A 22,607-nucleotide genomic window follows, 5' to 3' on the forward strand; every position below is an offset into this window, starting at 1 on the left:
CTGTCCATTCTCCTGGGCATTCTTTTCCATCAATTTCTTTGTTTCCACTTTCTGCTGGACTCCTGTCCTCAGGAGAAAGTGGGTATATGAAGCATGAACTTAATTAAGCCTTTTGGACAAAATGATAAAGGGAGAGAAAGGGGAAGAGATGCCTCATGCAGCTGAACTTTCAGCTTTTGTTTTGAAGTATCTGTTATTCTGCTTTGTGTTTCTGTATATTAAAATCTTAATTGATGAAATTCAGTGCAGGACCCCGCACACTAATCTGTACTTCTCTTCAAAGAATTGTTAATGAATACATGTACAAAAAGGCAGAAAAGTGTTTTTAATGATCAGACAGTGCTAAACAGATAGCACCATGCCAGTTTTTAGTGTCATAGTGGAATATAGATGGCTGGTTTCCCCATGAATCCATCTGAAATTGTATTTCATTTCAACAGCAACACATCTGCACTTACAAACGTAATTGTGATTTCTGCTTCATGGTGATGTTAATTGTTTGTGGCTCTGTGGGGCAGATGTTGGTTATTGGACTGCACACTTATTACAAACACTTGACTCCATTTGAAGTTTTCTGCTTTAAGCCCCAGTATTTTATGAACAGCCGATTATCAACCTATGTATTTTTGTTGGCGTTTTATTAGGAGAAATATAATAGTTCACTGTGAAGGAAGTATTCAGATTATGTGTAGTTGAAATGGTAAAGAATGACAGAATATGACAGAAAGAATATAGTTTTTTATCAGTACAATACATTTTCCCTCTTTTTTTTTTTTTCTGGAGTAGCTAATAAAAAAAATTTAATAACTTGACTAAATAAGAAAGTGCTGTGTTAGTATTTGATCTTGTAGTTCTGCTTGCACAAGTCATAGATATCATGCTAGTTGTGCTTTTTTTGGTGTAATGTATAATTATATTATGAGTGAGATTCAGCAGCATTTTGACAAGAAATACTTTAAATGGTCATAAAACAAAAGACTGATGAAAAATTCTGTGAGCCAAACTTCCTCAGGGGTCTTTTGCTCATCACCTGTTGACTTTTATGGAGTATATCTGCTACAGACTTCTGTCCTGTCTCTACATCTTTTATCTCTGCCTGACTGCAACTTCTCTCATGTGTTCTACTGGTGCAGAAGTGAGTCTGAGTGGCAGATCCAGGCAGGTGTCCGTGGGGTGGAGATGCAGGTTCTCCAGAGAAGTGTTTGTTTCTTATCTGGAATTGCTGATCAGACTCACTTCATAAGGAGGCTGGTGTAACATGCTTTGTTTTCTTTATTTTTTTGGTCTCAGTTTATGCTTTGGAGTTGAGCTTGGGTGGCCTATCATTAGTTTATACTGTTGGGAGCTTTTAATTGTATTTACAAGAATTTAACCTGATGTAGAAGAGATTTGTATGAGTTGCTGTGTAGCTTTTCAGTCTGAGTTGATTTTTTCAGGTAAGTGAGATGTTACCTTAGAAATTAGGCCATTAATTTCTTCGTTTAGTAGGACTGATCGTTCTTGCTGTCATTGATACCAGGCTCTGGTGTGGACACCAGTGTCAGCAGTGTCTGGTTGGGGTCAGTATAGGCAAGAATAACTTATGAGCAGCTCAAATATCAATATTAACACTTAGAAGAGTTGCAAATAAGGTACAAAACACTGTTCCCTTTTTCTATCAATTTGTGAAAAGTTGCCAAGATTGGTTATTGTATTACAGATGTAAATCGTTTCTGTAGGAAACTATAGATTTTTAAGTGAGTTATGGAATATTGATATAAGAAAAAAACGGGCTGCAGATGTTGCTGTGGATGGAGTTCAGTAGGTATCCAGGGTTTATCTCTGCAAACTTGGTAATTTGACTACAGGTTGAAAATACAGTTCTCATATAGAGCTATGTAAGTGGGTTGAACATGTGGATGGGGCAGGCTTATTTCAGGTGAAGGGGCAGTGTTTTGGACTTGCTGTGGGTCAAGCATATCACTGGGAGTCTGCAGAGAACATTCATATGGATGTGGAGATATGTCTAACTTTCATAACGTTTCTAAACTTCATAGAAAGGTGAAGCTGAGGTGTGGAAGAATCCTGTTTTTGGATGTTCTTACAGGCCAAGCATTGGCCTGGTCAGTGTCGTTACTTCTCCTTGATAGTCAGTGGAGAAAAGTACACATGTTTGGAATGCAGTTCAGAACATCTCTCTCTGTCTGCGCAGGGTCTTGTGGGAGTTTAGAGAAGCTATGGTAGAGTTACCTCTACTCTCTTTGCTTTATAGGATGATGACCATTTTGCCTGATTTTAGATGTTTATTTCAAGGTAGGATGAATTTGCCTCTGAAAGTGCTTCTTTTCTACTGGTCATTTGCAAGTTAACTTAAGAGTTGTTGTCTCATTTGGTGTACAAAGTCTGGGAGTAGTTCTCCCCAGAAACACCCTGTCCCACCACTCCACAAGTATTTACAAATACCATTGCTGCTTACTGTTTTAACTTTTAGAATTTTTGAAAATAGTTTATTTTAAACTGAAATAAAGCTGGGTTTGTTAATATTTCATTGTAATAAGCTGATAATGCTTTAAGCAATGGTAAAGAGCCTGAAACTGTGAGCAATTACAATTTTATAGGCAGATGGGGATTTTGAGTGATGTATTGAAAAAAGTTACTGTTTTTTAACTTTCTTTAGATATCTGCATACATAAAAACAAGCAAACAAAACAAAACAAAACAAAAAAACAAAAAACAGAAAAAGCCCAAACATAAGGTGCGTCTGTAATGCATGATGATAAATGTGTAGATAAAAGGAGGAGGATTTTTCCTAAAGTAGCTGGATAAAACTTCAGTAGATTTACTGTATCTCCACCACTGATAATATCGAACTCCTGTTTAAAACAAACAAAAAACCTTTCTATTTTAAGGAGCATAAAGTCTTTCATTCTATTTCTATTTTATATATAAAAATTAACGAAGACATCTCACAGTCCAGAGGGTTTTTTTTAAGACCCATATTTGATGACTACTGAATGGTATCTCATTCTTTTGAAATATCCACATAATAAAAATGTGCTATAGACAGGAGCCACAAATGAATGGTATACTTTGCAATGCATTTAGCTTTTAAATCCAGTCAAGACTGGTGATATAACTTCAGCTTTATGGCAAGTGCTGGGCAGAGGTTGGTCTTCCCTTGAGTTGTGGAAGATGAGTATTTGTAGTAAAGCAAACTAAAAGGCATCTTATGTCATCCTCTTGGAAACATGAAAGATGTCAGTGAAATGATTAAACTTTTATTTGGTATAATGAGAACATCTCTGACTACTTGTGAATAGTATCTGATAACTTATGAAAGCTGAAAAAAGGTAAAAAGGGCCTTTACAAATAGCTTATGCTCTTTCCTACTAAGCAGTGAAGTTGTTTTGTCTAGGCATGAGTACAATTATTTGCTGCTTTTTAGCACAATACTTACCTCTTCAGTTTAAACAACAACAAATCAACCAAACTTGCACAAAATAACATAAGTCTGAATTTACAAGCATCTGTACTCTGGTATGTTTGCTTTTTATTGCCACTTTCAGTGTTAATTTCCAAGAATGGTCATATGAAAGCTAGAGGGTGGCAATTATTTAAAGCAATAAGATGGATTGGTGAAAGGAAACAAAATAAATGTTCAGTATGTATGAAAGGCAGGTTTACTTCAGCAAGGGCCTTGCCTCCTCCTTTCTATTAAATAGTATACTACTGAAAACGAGTAAGTGTGTCTTTGTTAAATGTGCCATTAACTTCAGCTAAATTGACATAATGTTGACAGTTATTATGAGAACTGTTTCAAAACTAATTATGCTAATTAGAATGTAACTACCAGTAATTGCATGTATTCAAACAGCATGCCAACACCCTTTTGTGTATGTTATTCCCCAGATGTAAGACAGACGTTTGTTGCCTGAGAACCACAAAATTATAGCTTAGGTAATAAATGATTGCAAACAAATAAAATACATTCTTTAAACAGTAATTGGTTAGATAAGTGAATGACAGTATCAATTGTGCTTGAGCAAACTGCATAAGTTAAAAAAAAAAAAAATCTTTCATTTTAGAATTGTAGTGAATTCTTCAAATCATTAATTGTGTATTTAGTTTAACCTATTGATTATTGGGAGTGTAGCTGAATTTTATTTTAAAATGAAACTATTAGAGAGCAACAAGAGCCTGCATCTGAAACCTTGGTTGCTTTAAATTTTAGCTCTTTCTTCCTCACATTCTTGGTTGTTTCTGTGAGCAGATATTTAACATTCTGAAAGTTAATGAGTGCCACAAGGGTGAAACTTGTAAAAAACATGTTGATGATAAGATGGATATCTCTTAGGTGGCTAATCTTAAGTCTGAATCTTACCCAAAATTTCCACAACGTAGTTAACTGAACTTCAGAAATACTGAGTCTGAACTTAGGAAGTTATCTGAATGCTACTCCATTGTAAAGATCTGATTGCTGTGTTCTTCTTTGTCTTTAAATAACAGCTTCACAGATGAGTCTAATCACTGAGAATCTTTAGAATGGAAAGTATTTATTCCTATGAAGTGCTAAAGCTGCCAAGTTATGGTAGCAGGTTTCTCTACTTCAATTGCTTCTAGCGTGTAAGACTAGAGTGTTCTCCCTTGTGTGTTTCATTTCAGCTACTTCTTGCCCATGAATATGTATTTGCATTCATATTTCTTTGTCTGTATTTCCCTTCTAACACATTCTTAATTGCAGTTCTAATTCAGTACTTAGTTCTAATTTAGTGGTAGAGAGAGGAAAATGAACATCCATCTTCATAAGCACTTCTGTATGCTCAGTATTGGTACAAGAGAAAGTCTGTAGTAGACCTGATCCAGAGCCTTGAAACTGTAATACTGAAAAACTGATGTCAGAATTTGATAATTGGGTGCACTTTCACAAGTACATATATATCTCTAATTGTCTATCTTGCTATGTATTTAAAATATTAACTGCACGCTTAAGTGTAAAACACATGTAGATTCAGCTGCTTGATAGTGTTTTAGATGTTTGATTCCTTTCCAAGATTTGCTGTTTAAAAATCTGGGCATTATTCTTTCTGATACTTTTCTTGCCCATTCTCAGACATGCAGAAGTAGTGATGGGTAGTGATGGCCAGGGTAAAGCTTTTCCCATAGTTTTACATCTCTTGGAATTGAGAACATGTCTTGTGCTGCACAGTATCATTAGTAAAAAAAAAAAAAAAAAATAATAAAAAAAAATAAAAGAATAAGTAATCAAGCTCTTGTAGAAGACTGACTTAGTTTAATAAGTCTTGTGGGCATATCCAACATAACTTCCAAACGTATCCACTTTGTGTTGAAATGGGTCTCCTCCCATCAGCCTCTAAGCTGCCAGTTAATAGGATGCATTTGAGCATGTGCTAGAACTGAAAGGAGATGTTACTTCAAGTAATTTGCACAGTTTATTAGAGCTGAATGGAGGTATAATCCTCTTCTGTATCCTATTAGAATGGCACAAAACCAGTTAAGATCCTATGTATATAGGAGCTGGAAGTATGTCCCTATTTTGTTCATGAGCACCATGCTTCTGTTTGTAGGTGTTTCATATAATTGATCTTTCTCCATCATAGGAGACTTTCCCCAGACAGTAAAAAGACTCACCAGGACAACTTTTTACTTCTAGATAATGAAAAGGCTAGGGCTGTTAAAATTTTATCCCTTAGCTTACAGTGTCAGCTGAGAAGGCCCTGTTCTTTAAGAGTTTTCATTTTGTCTACAGGACCCCCACAGTGGAGATCATTCAGCTAAAATTCACCCCTAGAAGTGGAGCTTGTCACTGTATCTTAAAGAGTAATGGCTCTGAATAAGGGCTTATTCTGCTTGACTGTTGTGATAGTTAAGTTCTGCGTGTGGTGTTAGTAAAGGTTATTTTAAAATGTCATATAGAATCGTGTTGTCAGTGTCTCTTAAAAAAAAAAAAAGTGGAAAGCATTGCAAAAGTGAGGTCACGAACCTGCATGCTGGTGTAAAATTATCCATGTGAGAAATGAGAGTAAGGGTGGTTTGCCAATGAACTGCACAACCAGAAGAGATTGATATGTGATATTTATAGTGTTCGATATTTAGACGCCTTTTTGGGAATACACGCTTTCTCAGCTTGTTGTTAGATTGTGTCTAGCAGATAACTGGGTAAAATATCACAGTCCATGATTAATAGAGTGTAAGAACTAAGGAATATAATGGTGCCCCTTTCTGGTCTTAGATCAAAAAATTCTGTAACCCGATGAAGGTTTGTAGGTGTGGAAATAGGAGGTATGGTAAATGGGGTAAAAAAGACCTGGGGAACAGGAAGTGAACAGACTGGGGGAAAAAAAAAAAAAAAGGAACTGGTATGGATTTAGGTACTTTCAGTTTTAATGCTGTCTCCTGGTCACCCATCACCCAGCAGAAAACTGCCTAGTGTGACTGATTGTTTAGTAAGTTAACACGATGGTTAGAAGGCAGATTCACATATACATTCTCCTTTGCTTCAGAAGTATGTGCTGATGTACAGATCTGCTTCAGATGGTCTGATTTCTACTCTCCAAGCACTTGATAAAATTTTGAACTACAGTTACTCACAGCTCTGACTTTAAAATAAATGAGATAAAGTAGGCAGAGAGAAATAGCATTGTAGATTTAGAAAAATCTTTATGCATTAGGTAGCTGATAGTTTTCCATCAGCATTTAAGATCTCAAAGGTATTGACAGCCTCGAATGAGAGTACCGTCTGTGATGCCTATGTGGGCAGCAGTTTAGGGCATTATCTGTAGCTCTTATGGGGCAGCTACAACCTGACTGTTAGTAGTCGTAGGAAATTGGTACCTATTTGTAGTTAGGGTGAGAAAACTAAAAGTTTCTGTAAAGGATGAGGTACTGCTCCATGGATCTGAATTTTAATTGTGAGGCATATATTGCTAAGAAACTTAGTCTTGAATGTTGTGGAACTTTCTTTTCTTGATGCTATTTGAGAAAAATTATCACAGAAGAAGAAACTTGATTTCTACTGTGGCAGTTAACAGAAATGCAAATACTGAAACTCCCTGAACCGGAGTTTGACCTAAAGTGGTGGACTTTGCTTGAAACCTGCTGAGGTGTAATCTGTTCTGCTCAATTTTTTTATTTTATTTTTTTTTGCCATGGAGCAGTATCCTCAGATTAAGGCATAACTAGATACAGCAGACTTCTAAACTGATGAGGTAACGTTTTTATTTATTTTTATTTTCCTCTCACTGTTTTCATGCATATGATACTTGAGAAGTGATTGTAATGTACCAGAGGATGGTAGAAAGCAGCGTGGGAACAGTAAGCCTTGTTCCTCAAGCTGAAATAGCCCCATGATTCTGATGATCACAACTCTCAAAACAAAGACTTGTGCAGGGCTGAGTGACCCATCTGACTTACAGGCATGGAGGGGAAATACAGTTTATCCAGATGTCTGTGGTAGGAATGGAAGTTCCTCTTCTCTGATTTTGCTTACTTCCAAACAAGCAGAGGTGTACAGCTAGGATTTTTCTGCAGGTGTTTTTCAATTTGAGAACATACTGCAGCCCCTCATTTCTAACACTTACAGGCTTAGCAAGCAGATACAGCTTCACTGAGTTAAAATTGAGTTAAAATTCTAAATAGGTTGACCCCATGGTTTGGCCTTTGTGCATGCTCCTGCATATTTGTACCTCTGGTTTGAGTCAGACTTTCTTGTACATTCATGTGGGATCAGACATCTTGCTGTAAATTACACTTCTGTCCTGTGGAAGCAGGTGGGCATGTGGGCTTTGATCTTTTTTTCCACTGCTTTACCTTTTAATGTTCCTGCCAGACCTCCCACAGTCTATGCAATCTAAATTTTTCTGTGGCTGCACTGGTGAGGCACAGTCACCGTGTTTGTCCCGCACATCGTCCTCCGTGACAGCACACAGAAGACTTCAAGGTCAACTCTGTTTTCATCTCAGTAATGCTAGGAACTGTTCTGCTTTCTTTTATTTCTCTTAAGCACAGTATGCCCTATTGTGGTGTGTATGTCTATAGGTGTATCATATTTTTTTAGTATGATAAGTATATTAAGAATGTTCTTTCATTGTGTTGTGGAGATCAAGAAACCTAGCTAAGTGCTCAAGTCGACCTAGTGTCACTTGAGTAAACAACGTAATAATCAACGTGAGATTGGTTAACTGCTACTCTCATGAATACATTTAACCTCTTGATCATTGCTGAATATCTGCAATTACGTGGTGCAGTGGAAGGCAGTATGTGGTCGGTTAAATTCAGAAGTGATGATTGGCTTTGTAATAGAAAAATCTCATAATAAAACACATCTTAGAGTGTAAGGAAAAGGCTAATCATAGGTTCCTAACTTCATGTTAGGTCATCTGTTCAAAAACGGGTGAAATTACATTGTTAGTAAGAAACAAATTTGAATTATAATATTCCCTGCTGTAAATAAGGAAAGCGAGTGAGCTGAAGTTAAGCAAGACAGCTAACCTATGCTCAAACCCAACTCCACTTTAGTTGTTTTGGTGATAATGTGACCGGTAAAAGCAGATACTGAACAAACATCCCTACAATGATGATGCTTTCCCTGAAACCTGTAACTGAATAAGTGTTTTGATATGCTATTTGTACATGCTCTTCTGTATTATACAGAGTACAAATCAAAACTAGTTATCAGTAGGAGAGCATACATTTATTAAAAAAAAAAAAAGCTTCCATGGTTTGTCTGGTTTGTATTGGATCTTAGGTTCCTGGGGAGTCAGACTTTTAGCACGGTGAGCTACCTTCTGTATTAATATAAATGTTAAAACATGAACCACTGCTCTCTAATGAAGGAGGCTGCTTTTGTGAAGAAGAATGACCATGCAGTGGGTGGAAAGTGTTGAATCTTAGAGCGTAAGGAGAAGGCAAAATGCATTAAGAAGAGTTATACATCCTCCAAAGCACGTTACTACTGCTATCCCTCTGAGAAAATATTGAGTTATTGGAAGTGTTAAGATTAAACACCTCTTAAAAAAAAAAAAAAAAAAGCAATATGGGCCATCAAAAAAAAAAAAAAGACTAGATGCATAATTGTTCAGAGTGAAAAATACATTTAAGACCTTCCCAAGGTTAATAATTATGTTTGAACAATTGTGTGGCTACCTGTTTGTACTGTTTTCACACAAGAACAAAACCTCCAAGTATCTTGGAGGGATTATTCATAATGTAATTGCTATTGTTATTGTTTTGCTATGAAAGTTTTTACTGTTCTTCCTTTAGAGTATATGTAAAGTAAAATATTCTGTTGAGCTGATTGTTAGAAAATGCCAGTATAGTAAAATCAACTCAGACTTCTTTTTATTTGTTCTCTGAAAATTGGAATATAGATAGATATGTGGAGCTGCAAACTTTAAGATCTAAAGTGACATAACTCCTGTAAGCTTGCTGTTTGGCATTCCGTGGGGGAATACTGAGACAAGTAGTTGAGTGATCTTTTTTAAAGGAATAACACTTCTGTATGTATGCAATTTCTCTTTTCTTGTTGAAAAGAGATCCACGAGAGAAATCAGACTGTGGTTATATGTGCTGTGCTTTCAGAAATAGATTTTTATGCTGCTGTATAATTGTGGTTTGGAGAGTCAGAGGGCTCAGTGTCTTGGTGGAACTGTTAAAAGTGATTGGTTTGGTGACTCATCTATGCATTTTGCTGAAATGAGGAACACAGTGTTTGATGCAAACGGCAAAATCATAAAAGTCGGTTGTAACCAGTGTTCTTCTATATATTGTCACTGGAGGGAAGGCTGACTACTTACAGAAGTTATTGCTTTACGAAGTGTTTGCTTCTGCAACGATTATTTTTCCTCTGATATTCTCGCGACTGATTTGTTACCTTCTAAACGTGCTGAACGGCTAAGGCAGGAGTGAGCTGGTGCAAGTAGGATTTTGTCCAGCAGGTGGCATAAAAAAAGCCGGTGTGTACCTACCTGTGCCGTCCACGGACCGCACATCCCTTCCTCATGGCTACTTTAGCGTGCATAACTGAGGCTGTTGTTAAGGTATATATGCTTTAGTATGAAGAAGCATTTAATTTCCAAGAACCTTACAATGCAATTGGAAACCCAGTAGTATTTTTTTTAAATCCATTACAATCAGCTTTATGCATGACAGATTTTTACACAACCCTACACTGACCTGTAGCTTGCGAAGTCAGTAGATTCATCAGCTCTAGAAGAAGAGAATCAGAGCTTTGCTAACTAAGGAGTCTTGAATTTCTCCCTGTTCACCCGTGTGTTCTGAGTAATGCACAGTGGCTCAGGAGAACAGTAAAATCTCTCATTGCATTGCTAGACCAGGTAGTTGGGTTGCTCTCTTGGGTACACAGCAACCTGGCTTATCTGATCATTTCTGTGCCACGTAACAGCCCTGGTCTGTGACGGTGAAGGGGAATGCAGGCTGAACAGACCCTACCAATCCAGGCAGCATGCCTCGACTGAAAATCTCCTTCTGAAATCCAAAAGTTGTGTTAAAGGAGCAGTGTGCTATGTTGTGTGTGGGGTAGGATTATGTTACTAAAAGGAAGTATAGCTAAATAATTAGTGATTTCAATTTTGTTGTCAGGCCAGCAGTTTTGTAGCTGGGGATGCATAGGAAGCCGTGCCTTGAAAAAATCTGATGGATGCAGTATCTCTTTCTTTCCTGAGGAATACCAGTTATCATGCCAAACCCTGAAGGGAAGTTGTTGGTTTCATGTGGAGCATTTGTTGTGTTATTTCTATAAGCCTTTTACAGGGATTTAAGGCAAATGTATAGAGGTGTTCAAATATCATGATGTTGTAAGGAAAGGAGAACTGGAGGCAAGTCACCTCTGTTTAATGTGCCACTGTACTTACAGACGATTTTCATAGCTTAAGATAGAAAATGAAAACTGTTTCTGGCTGATTAGTTCTAAAATGAATTTGTGGCTTTTAATTAATATATTGAGTTTATTATCAACAGTTTTGATATTGAAAAAGGTGTTCCAGTGAATTATACAGTAGATTATTGAAATGCTTCTGGGCTTTGTGGTTGATATATTTGATGCTGGTGAAACATTTTGATTTAATAGTGGAAGGTCACATTGTATACAGTGATTTCTAAAGGATTAAATCTAGTGATCCAAAATGAACCTGAGAAAATTGGACTAATTTAAGTACCTAAAACTTCTTGAATACATTAAATGCATTACTACGTAAAATGTATTCTTTGCATTAAATTGAATATGTAATATCAATGCATGTGAGTAGCATACAGTTAATTTATGAAGAGATGTTTAGCTCTGTTTGTTATGATAAAAAGTGAGAAACTAATACTGTCACAGTCTGACATCAAGAATCCAAGAATTAGATAAACATGGGACAAAACGTGAAACTTTTTTTGAATTTGTGCTTTGTTCTGGTATTGTATACAAGGATTTAGAGCAGTAAAGGATGTTAGGATGTCTAGACTTCTATATGAATTATTACACCTTACTAGTAGTAAGTGACATTATGAATACTACTTGTTTTGGTTAAAATTAATTTGTTTCTCTAGAATGCAATGGTTGTTAATTATTGAAGAATTACCAGAATATCATTATCATAATTTTAAACAAGGTACCTTTAGTACCCCACACTCTAAAAAGGGAGGATTACTTTCCGTGTTTCATGAAGTAAGAGGTATGTTCATATGATATCATTGCATAGGTTCTGTGGTAAATGAGATCTTGGAAAAGAAATCATGGAAACCAAGTGGGTGGATTTTTATTACCTTGTGGAGATAGGACAGCTTTATCCCAAACTATTTTCCTTACTGATCAAATATTTTAGTTAAAATATGCTTTCCTGTTAACAGCAAAATGAACAAGCCTTTCTATACCTGTGTAAGAGGGAATTCTTGCTGTTTGTGGTGTAGGGCTGCAGTGTGGTCAGCTGGCCTGTGCCCACAGATGAGAAGGGCACGTGCTTCTTAAGGTGGATTCTGGCTGCCCCTCTCAGTGACAGCTTAAGTGTGGGTCCATCAATTATGGCAGCCAATTTTGATGAAATATCTCATTTCCAATGCTGTAGCCAATTTTGGCAGCACTTTACAGAGCAACAGAGACTTCCAGAAGTTGGAGGAACAAGGGGCAGATGGATAATGTGTTCTCATAGGCTTCTTTTCCTCATAAAACATTGCTGAAAGTCCAAAGCATTGCATTCAAGAAAGCTCTTTGGAAATGTAACAGTAAGTAGTGATGCTGTAAGTTTCTGATTTATGTGAAGTAGCTAGGTGTTGATCTGTGTGAAGTTCTTCAAAGATTATCTTCATTTTGATTGACTTCCTCAATGAATTTAATCCTGGTACAAGAAATACGTGCCCATCTTCCAGCTTCCAGTATCACACATGGCTTTGGCTTTCATTCTTCTGTAACTTCACTTGGTGAATATCTGGTTTCCGTTATGATTTCTGATGAAATAGCTTTGTTCAGCAACGTTTTGAAGTGACAATATTGAAGGTTAGGTATAGACGCGATACATACAAAAAGGCTGAAAAAGTGGGTGGTTTGTTTTTACTGTGTTCTCCCCCCCAACCCCTGGTTGGTTTTAGGTGTATTAGACAAACATAATGTTTTTGAAGAGGCTGTCTTTTCCAGCTCTGAAATTCAGTGGAAAACTTGGTGGGTAAATTCCTTCAAAAACTGAAAGCTATTTTCAGAGTGCTACAGAAAAATGTGATTTCTGTTAAAGTTTTACATATACTCAGAGTAGCAGAGTTATTTTAGTGTGGGATTTAAAATTGCTCAATTTCCTTGTGACCATTCAGATAGATAACCTTAGTCTTCTTTGTGGAATTGTAATGTCGTCATCCTTTTATGGTATGTGCTTTATCTGCCCTTAAGAGTAGCTTCAAAATGCTTCAATACATAATTTTTGTATGTTTGAAAACTTTGAGTCCTACAGTGTGTCTTCAGAAGAAATAATTGAAGTAGGAGCTGCCTCAGGGTGATGGTCAAAGATGTTGCCAGAATTTGATTCACAATTCATTCATAGTGGATAGGAAACTATGCTGAAAGGCTTTAGAGAGTCAGCTCTGAAAGATTCTTAGAATTCCTGGGTTCTCAAGTATCTCTGGTTGCATGGGTGAAATAAACTCCTTAGTAACCAAGAACATGCATGTGACAACTGACAGCATACTTTTAAGATGATATTTCTGTTTATCTGAATCTCTTTTTAAGTTTACACTTGATGTCTGCAAGGTTTTGGAGATGAAACATTTTTGGAGAAAGAAACATTATTTTCCTGGATGGGAAGCAGGATATAATGAGTAGTACTGAATGTGTTTCTTGAAGCTGCTGTCTGGACCACTCACTCCAGCACCCAATGCCCCTGCAGAATAGAAAGCTTTTAGTTATTTTTATGTGCACTGAGGAAGATGAGCTTACTGGATTACTGAAGCTTGGATATCAGTACTCTCTGATACTTTTACATGAATCTTCTTCACTTTTGGTTAGACAAGAACACCATATTTTGAATAGTCTGTCATTGTTATGCACAGTATAAGCTATACTGAGAATCTGCTGAAAAACTGGGATGTTTGTGCTTCTCTTTGAGATTAGACTAAAAGCCTTTGGCTAGAGAGACAAGCTTATTGAACTTGAAAGCTGTAGGTAGATTTGAACTTGATGCAGCCTGGGGATTCCAGTTTTAAAATAAAAGCCTTTTTGCCATATGCCAGTACTGTTCATACTCTAATCGATGTTTCACTTTTCCTTTTGTTGAATTCTGTAGCTAGCATTGTAGAGTTTTTCTTTGCAATTTTTTTTTTTTCTTTTACATGCTTGTATTTTGTATGAGTAGGTTAAGCTTGTTTCACTGGGAAACCTGAAATAGGGAGGTATATAAATGTATGTAAATAAATGTTTAAAAAGCATTTCTGGGTTACAAAAATCCTAGTTAAGCATTTTCATTCTAGATTCTAAAATCTTCTTAAAAGGTAAATTACAAAGGAAAACCTTCAAAGTTTGAAACAAGAATAATCTAATCATGCTGTGTTGCTGAGAAAAACAGTAATTGTTACTGTAAAAGGCAGTTGAGACTTCTGGGATAGTAAAGTAACTCTTAACACCCAGTAAAGCTGCTTGGTTAATAGTTACTGTTTAGCAAAAATAAACCAACAGAAATGTACGTGCTGGCAATTGTTTGTCAGTTTTTGTGGTATATGAAGGTGGTGGGATAGCAGTTAAAGAGTATTAATCTTTCTCCTAATTTGGCTTCCTTTTCAGTTCAGTTTTTTGGGGGGAGGTGGGTGGGATGCTGAATAGAAAGTAAATCACACTTCTCTCCCACCTTTCTTTAGTGCTATATATCAGTAATATTTGTGTGCTTTTTTTTTTTTATCTCCTATATCTGTTTGTATCTGTTGTGTATTAGCCTGATCCAGCTTCATTCCCTGATGCAGTTCCTTGGGCAGGAGACTATAGAAACGGGAAACTGGTTCTTATAGCTTGATTTTGTGTGATTAGAATAATAGTAATCGTGTATTGATTTGCAATGATATGAAGACTATTCATGGAAAAGATGTAGATGAAGATCCTCAACTCTGCTGCATAGGTTAGGTCTGATTTGATGCGTGGGTTTTTGTGTGTGTGCACATTGCAGGCACATTCATGTGGCTGGCACAAAATCAGATAGAACACACTTAGTTATTTCTCTCCTCTCTAATGTCCTTAGATAAAGGTTGCATAGGAATTACCGTTAAACACTTACATGTTTTTTCCATTCCTGCAGTTGTGAAATTGGGTATGTGTAGTGATAGTGTGTCCATATACCCGAACTTCTGAAAATATGGCACTTAGAGTATTTTAATTTTCCTACCAACAATCACTTCAATAGCTTATCAGTGCATAATAATACAATCAAGGCTTACTTTTTACGAATGCTGGGGAAAAACAGTTCCCATTCTTATGGGCTCCAAGTTATCACAGTGCACAGCAATTATTGGATTGCTTGTTATCTGTTCTGAGCTTCAGATTTCTCACATTTGAGAGGAAAATAACTATTTAAAAAATTCAGTGATAGTGATTTGATGTTGTACAGTATTTAAGGTATGAGAAACAGCCCTGGCAGAGATAGATTTGAAGGGCAGAGTACAAGTGAGTTGTTCCATGATGCATAATAAACACAATTTATCTTATGCTGCCACCATGTGTAGTATGAAAGTGGCAGCCACGCATAGGATATGTGTATCCATAAAACTAAAATCTCCAGTGTGAGACTGGGATTACATATTCATATGTATTTTGATGTGCTCAGGTTTTATCTTTTAATTAAGTCATTGCAGTAATCATAGTAATTTCTAAATTCAGAAAAGAATATTGACTGACAGAACCAAGTGAAGCAATGCAATTAAGGCAAAGCCTTAGCAGTTGAATGGGGAAATAAACTGTCTAAATTTGTATAATTTTCCTTAAAAAAAAAAAAGTTGCTGCATTTCTTTTTGGCTTTAAATAAATGTGTACTTACTGATATGTACCTTAGCTAACTGAAATATTATTCACATATAATCGGGTCAAACGCTGCTTTTATAGGAAAGAAAGAAAGCTTTCTGAAAATTTTGTGGTGGTTATATTTCTTAAAATAATTCTACCTTCCCTGGAAAGGAGGGGGAGTGGAGAGGGGAACAGGTTCCTTCAATTTCTGTATACATGTGCTATGTTATGGTGCATGTACAAATGTGCTTTTCTGCAACAATTATGTGAAGGAGCCTGTGAAGCAGGTTGCTGTATTTTGTATGTATGCAAGGGCAGACAGTATTGTTTACATGTTTTAAAAAACATATTTTTTTCATTGTTCTAAAGCACAACTTTTAATACCAGAATGTTCTCTATCATAATTTTGATAGTGCCTATTACTGAAATAACGAGCTGAAAAATAATGAAAACCTTCTGACAGAAATAGCAAGCTGTATGCCATTTCAAAAGTGAAGATACACCTTTGGTAATATCTAATAAGGTTCATAAAATGTGAGAAAAACTCAGTGGACATTCACCTTGTGTTAGACACAAAGCTGTGCCTTTCAGTACCTTCTAATATGGCATTATATGTTGCAGCACAAGCTTTGGAGAGTGTTATTTTCAGAACTGACAACAAATACATTTTCAGTGAAAGGTAGTTTTTGTACTTTTCTATGTGGGATTAATTTCATCTTCCACTGGAAGGCAGTCTTCTCTTTGTTTCATTTTCCTGCCTTTCAGTGTTATCTGTGTAGCTACAACAATTATCTTTAGTTTCTTGCAAAACAAAGTAGTTTTTATACACTATTTGCATGTAGTTAGGAAGCTTCTTCATGTAGGAGACTTTGTGGTTTTGTCTGTTTACAATCCTTTCTGTAAATTATCAGTGTGCACAACTGGATACTTTTGTGATACTTAAAGTGATTTTTTTTTTAGGTTAGGACCATTTGCATCTGTTGCCTGTCATTGATATGTTAGTTGGTTAGTATGGCTTTATTGTGCTGTTGTTCAAGCAATACATTTGTAGAACTTTTCATGCCTTGCAGACCTCTCAGATAGGTAGGAGAGTGCTTTTAATTTGTATATGTACATTAGACAATTTATGTGGTTAGATATGCTAAAATCACTGGGGGAAAAAAAAAGGAACTTGCACACTTTCATATTCTTAGCTTCTGAGGGAACTAACTGATTAATTGTGTGCTGAGAGTTTTTCCTGTATTCCAGTGACTGAAATAAAACTTGTGTAAACACATGTTTAGGACTGTGTAAATAAATGCAAACAGCCTTGCAGCTGAAACCTGTGGTGTGCCACAAGGGACAAACAGTATTTTATTTTTTTTGCCTCTCACCCTTGAAAGCTGACAATCTAGCTATTGCATCAAATTAATTTGTGCCATCCTCATTGGAAACGTAACAGTGTTTAAATTGTGTTTCACTTGCCTGCGCTTTCTTTGGAAACAGAAACAGGGAAATGTTGGATTGTGAGGGCACGTGGATATGAATGACTGGGAGAAAATTTCTGTTAACAGAGGAGAAAGAAAAGATGATGTATTTTGAAGTGGAAATGGGAAAGAAAATACCATTAGGAAGAACTGAAAGGAGATACCTGTATTACTTAGTGTAACCCCAGTTTCTTTTTCTTCCACAGAGGAAGTGAGGGATCCTAGTCACTTTACAGTTCAAATCTCCAAGATGAAAAGTTTTTCACGAGGTTCAACATGATATTTAAAGAGGTTATAGTTCAAAAAATAATAAATGAATTCAGGAGAGTTGAGTATCCTTTGTTACAAAGAAGGTCAGACTTGATGGTCATGCTACTCTCTCTTCTGGCCTACAAATCTTTGTGTAGCATTGTTTGTTTTTCGTTGCCTTGTCTCCCTCTTGTGGAACTGGAGTTTTGGTCAGTGTGAGCTTTTCCCTTATCGCCTCAGGTACAGCTCTTATCTTGCAACTGAAATCAGTAATGGGTAAGTTTGAGCCATTGACCTGATGTTACAGCTGCATGTTGAGCTGGAGATGTGGAGAGACAGGGAAGGAGAAACACTTGCAGTTGATGTGACCAACTGATAAAAATTGACTTTTTTTCTTAACATAGTTGGAGATTCCAGAGAAATTCAGCTTAGTGAGAATGCTCAAATTGTCTTGGTGCTTAAAAGTGTAAAATAACAATGCATTTCAATCGTATGAAGAGAAGTTGAGAAGGGCAAATGCTTTTTTTTTTTTCCTCAGTTCTTCATACAAGGTGTATACTTAGTATGTTATCCTTTCAGCAATCCTTCATTTTTGTTCCAAATGTTTTTGCCCCTAGCAGGTTTTACTACTGTGAAATGTACATGGACTGCTTCTCAAAGTGATGCAATCTGACAGGAAATCAATATATTTTTTTCATACTAGATTTGAGGATGCGATTGTCATAATCCTCATCTTAAACTGTTAATAGGTGAATACTAACCTTGATTTTTATCTCTATTTATATCCTTTAGTAAGAAATGTACTTTTCACTTTGTCCCTGCTCTCTAGAAGGGGTTTGATGTGGAAAGGGAATACGTGTGTGCTAGAATTGGTTATCTGCAGGTGCACCTGTGGACGGATATTCCTGCAGATGGATCCTGCTGTTGTGTGGTGGTGTCGTCTTCCACAGAATCAGACTTCTGATTGAAAAATTCTTTAAAATTATCTAATTGGGATGCTAGTTTAGGTAAAGTAACCCCTCGTTTTTTTTGAAGCAGTAAGTGCGATTACAGAAATAAAGGCTGGAACGGAATCATTGCCATTTGAGTGTTTGCAGTGTGGATACTGAAGAAGTCATTTGTGTTCAGCTTCAGTGTTACAGTTTCTGTCAGTCTGACTTAACTTTTTGTGCCTTTGGTTTTGCGAGGAGAGGATCACGCTCTGCCTTTGAGTTTGATGGTGTGTAGTCTCCTAAATTTTGTTTTTAAGTGAGACCAGGTGAGGATTCCCAGCTGGAGAACGTGCGGGCGTGTTTATGGGGACGCCTCTCCGGGTGTTCAGTGCTGGACGAGACCTCCTCTTGTGAATCCGTGTGCAGTGACTGATCACTTTACAACATAACCCGCAACGAACGACTCTCGCTGCGGTACCGGGATCTTCAATTTTGGGTTTTGGGGGATGTGTCCCTAATGACAGCGCCCGGCGGGCTGTGACCCCGTGAGGAACAAACAAAATACACAACTAACGGTTTGCTTAGCCCGGCTGCGGGGCGGGCAGGCAGGGCGGCGGCGGGTTTGATTAATGTAACTGGGTGATTTAATTGCGGTTGTGTTGTGTTGTGCTGTGTGCTGTACTGTGGCGGCTGGCGGGGCCGCCGGCGGGGCCGGGCCCGCCCGAAGTTGCCGGGCTGCACACCTCGGCGGGGCCACGTGACCGGGCGCGGCCAATGGGCGCCGCCGTGATGTCAGCGGCCGGGCGCTGCGGGGATGCGGAGCGGCGCGGGGGGCTCGGGGCAGTCCGGCGCGGCCGGGCGGCGGAGCGGCGCCATGGACGAGCCGGGCCTCCTGCGGCGCCGGGGACTGCAGGTACGGGCGGCGGCGGTGCCGGGGCCGGCCCGGGCCGTAACTTGCCCGCACCTGGCGCGGCGGGGCGGGGTGGGGCGGGGCGGGGCGGGGGGGGCTCGGCGCACACCTGTGGGCGCGCGGCGGAGCGGGGCTGCGAGCCGTTACGGCCGTTGGGGCGCTCCGTGAGGGGGCCGGGGGGGGGGGATTGAGGCGGGGACGGGACGGGACGGAGGACAGGAGGAGGAGGAGGAGGGGGGGGGCAGGAGATTTTATTTTATTTATTTGTATATTTTGTTTTCCCGCTGATTTCGGATTGCCGGCCCTTCTGTGTCAGAGTTGGTTAGAAAATAATTTAAAAAATAATAATAATTAAAAATAAATAATAATAATAAATACCGGGACATAACGGTTCGCCGCCCGCCGTCGCCCTCCGTGAGTGACTTTTTATTAATTTATTTATCTATTTATTTCTATTTATTTATTTATTTCCCGCCGGCTCGGAGAAGCGGAGCAGAGCGGGGGGCGGGCAGCCCGGAGCGGAGCGGTGCGGTGCCGTGCCCCCCAGCCCCTCGCCCCGAACTGCATCGCCCTCGCCCCATTGTTTTGGCGAGAGCCCCTCGGCGCGAGTCACTCCGGGCGATGAATGTACTTCCTCTCTTTTGTTTCCCTCCGCATCCGCAGCGTTTCAATGGGAGAAGCGGGGGGGGGGGTGGTAAGGGGAAGGCTGTCCCTGCCTTTGGGATCGCCGTTCCCAAGCTGTGCGGAGCGGCGCAGGGCGCCCGGGGCGCGCTGAGCTGGCGAAGTTGGGCGCTCCTCGGCAATCAGCCCGTGCTGAGCCGTGCCTGCAGCTCCACGCCGCTCAGAGCTGCCGGAGGGGTGCTGAAGGGAAATCCGCCGTGCTAGCTAGCTGAGGCACATCTGCTGGGACTCGGGGGCCTCTCCGTGCTGCGAGAATCTGTCAGCTTTAACTTGTCGTGTGACGGCGTTTGTCTGTGGAGAGTGAATAACTTTTTTCATAAAAGCAGTTTCTGAGACTTCACTCCTTCAGATCCTAAATCCTTTCTCTTAGCTGACTGTGCAGTGGAGAGGGGACTTTCAGCTGCAGGTTGGGACTCTCTATGACAGCTTTTAAAAAGACTTGAAAGTTTTGAGAGGTAGATCTTACAGTGATACCGGATTTCCTTCTCCTAAACCTTGTGTAATCCATTGAGTAGTGTAAACCGGATTTCTGCCTTTTGACAAGAATTGAACAGCAGTCTGTACTGCTTAAGGGGTAACATAAAAACCTTGTTGTGAAAGCCTATTGTTGAGTTCTGCAAGCACTGCTGTTGAGTTGATTTTTTGTTTTTTTCCTCATCTGTAACTTTAATCGAGTAATTTTGAGTGAATACCATAAATATTTAACAGAATGCTTTGCTTACTCCTGCACATGCTTAGCTAGCTCTTTAATAGTATTTAAAGCTATATCATGAATAATCTGAGTGCGAGAAAGACCCCATTCATACATACAGTGTGTACAGTAACAATTTTTAAAGATGTGTACCTCATTTTTGTCTTTAGTCTTGTTCCAGGGTAGAAAAAAATAACCGGTTGTCAAAAATGTCCAAGTTGACATGCTGTCATCTAGAAAAAGATGGCAAGGGAGAGATCCTATTTACACTCAAATTTCATCTACTAGTCCTTTCACTGAATCTGTTTTCCTATTGTCCTCTCGCTCCTCTTCTGTTCCTCTTTTTTTTTCCACCTTTATCTGTTCATTCAGTTAGCCTAGAGACTAGTATGATGAATTTCCAAGCTGGAAAGCAGATCATATGACATGACACAGAATGTAGTCCCAGTTTAATTCTTCTTAGTAAATACTGATTAGATGAAGTCCCTGAGTTGGATTCTTAACTGACATTTGCCCTTCTTTATAATACAAGCCAAAGTAATGAATTTGTTACTATTTGTTACTTAGTAGTAGTAGTGTGTTCTGACTGTTTAAAAGAAAAAAAGTTGAATCTTCTGCCAGTATACTGTTCTGTGGAAGTGTCCCCTGTGTCTTTTGCCACTTCTTTTTAACATGTTACCGATATTTTCCTGTAAAGCTGTCAAGAATATTCAGAAGAGGATTAAAAAAAGGTTTCTGGATTAAGACTGTCCAGAAGTAGTTGTGGTCAGCTAACTTTACTTCATGTGAGTGTCACTTCTAAAGGTTAGAAACAGAACTTCTAAAGCAAATAAATCTGCTGAAAAGCTGTGTGCTTGCTTAGTTGAAGGTACGTGTAAATTCTGAGTTCTGCAAAGTGTGAGTTTTTCTAATATAATCCAGCCATATAGTAAGAAACAGTAGATACTTAAAAGCTGAATTTGTGCAATTGCCATTTTTTCTGTTTGTGCACAGTTTGCTTCAAAGCTTGGTTTACAGGACACACAAACCATTTCCTCTTAGATGGGAACCTGATGTAGTTGTGTTTGATGCCATGTACCATCATGCTGTGTTTAAAAAAAGCCAGGAAACAGCTTGAATTGAGTCTCAAAATGTAAGCTGTAAGTAGATGTGTAGACCTGGGTAAATCTTTTTTTTTTTTTGTTGATATATATAAGGTTTTTGTGGAGTTTAGGCTTCTAATAGAGAAACTGAGCCCTTCATTTGTTACATCCTGAGTACGTATACCGATTTCATTTTACTACAACATCTTTTATGTCTAGTTATTTGTTTTGGTTATGTTCATAGAAAAACAAAGTCTTCTGAATGTAGAGATCTGTAGTATGTATTCCTTTATAGTGAGCAGATTCTAGGTAATGGCTTCTTAAGCTTTAACTACAGGAAAAAAAAACAACACAACTTTATTTGAAAGAAAAGACAGGAGAAAATTGATCTTCAACTTCTGAAATGCTAAATATAATTTTGTATGGATGGAAATAAGCATCTCATTTAAAAAAAAAAAAAAAAAAGGCAGCTATCTACTTGCATATTCTGCATCACAGATCTTGATTACGTCCTGCTATGAGCTTATTTCTGCTTTCTTCTGTGAGTTTGTCTGGTAGGCATTGATCTGAAGCAGAATGTTTCAGATGGCCTTAAACAACAGCTCCAAGCCCCTGTGATGGTGGCTACAGGTAACATGCAGTTCATTTCTTTGGTGAGAGGGATGTGGGAGTGTGGGAGAAATCTTACAGTCAGATGCAGCTTCAATCATATTTGTAGTGCTGATGAAGGTTTCTCTCTGGTTAAACAGATGAGTTGGGTGCTTCAGGCCTTCCCTTTTTCTTTTGCTAATTTCAGTTTTGCCTCTAAGTGGCTGGTAAGCAGTGTCTTATAAATCTTGAGGTAGAAACATGAGTGTTTTTTTTATTAGACTTTTAGAGAAATTGACCAACAGCAGACACATCAGCTATATGTGAAACCTCTCAAATGTCAAAGAAAATACTGTATTTATTTGTTTTATTGTCTTCAGCTATGTTTTTTTCTGTAAATGCTGCAAAACTTTTGCAGGCTTCTTTCAATTTGGGATGGTTGTATAAAGTTTGCATAGTTAATATTGTATATGACATGGAAAAATTCCAATTGTAAATCTTCTAATACTTAATGCATTGATTTTTTTGGGTGGGTGAGTTGAAAT

General features: G+C 38.2%; 1 protein-coding gene across 11 annotated transcripts in view; it reads left to right on the forward strand.

Annotated features, from left to right (window-relative positions):
* Positions 1-22,607, forward strand: part of MAST4 (microtubule associated serine/threonine kinase family member 4) — a 293,964-nt gene that overhangs the window by 73,054 nt on the left and 198,303 nt on the right. For 2 of the 11 annotated variants that reach the window (XM_072031755.1, XM_072031756.1), the window contains exon 1: positions 18,870-19,023. The exons of 4 other annotated variants lie outside the window; for them this stretch is intronic. In XM_072031755.1, the coding sequence (XP_071887856.1) occupies positions 18,885-19,023 (139 nt within the window). In that variant the 5' untranslated portion in view covers positions 18,870-18,884. Of the gene's footprint in view, positions 1-18,869; positions 19,024-22,607 lie in introns of those variants that run through there. 5 more of the 11 variants (XM_038170084.2, XM_038170086.2, XM_038170083.2 and 2 more) reach the window with 3 other exon arrangements.

The sequence above is a fragment of the Anas platyrhynchos genome, chromosome Z (genome assembly GCF_047663525.1).
Source record: "Anas platyrhynchos isolate ZD024472 breed Pekin duck chromosome Z, IASCAAS_PekinDuck_T2T, whole genome shotgun sequence".
Taxonomy (NCBI): Eukaryota; Metazoa; Chordata; class Aves; order Anseriformes; family Anatidae; genus Anas; species Anas platyrhynchos.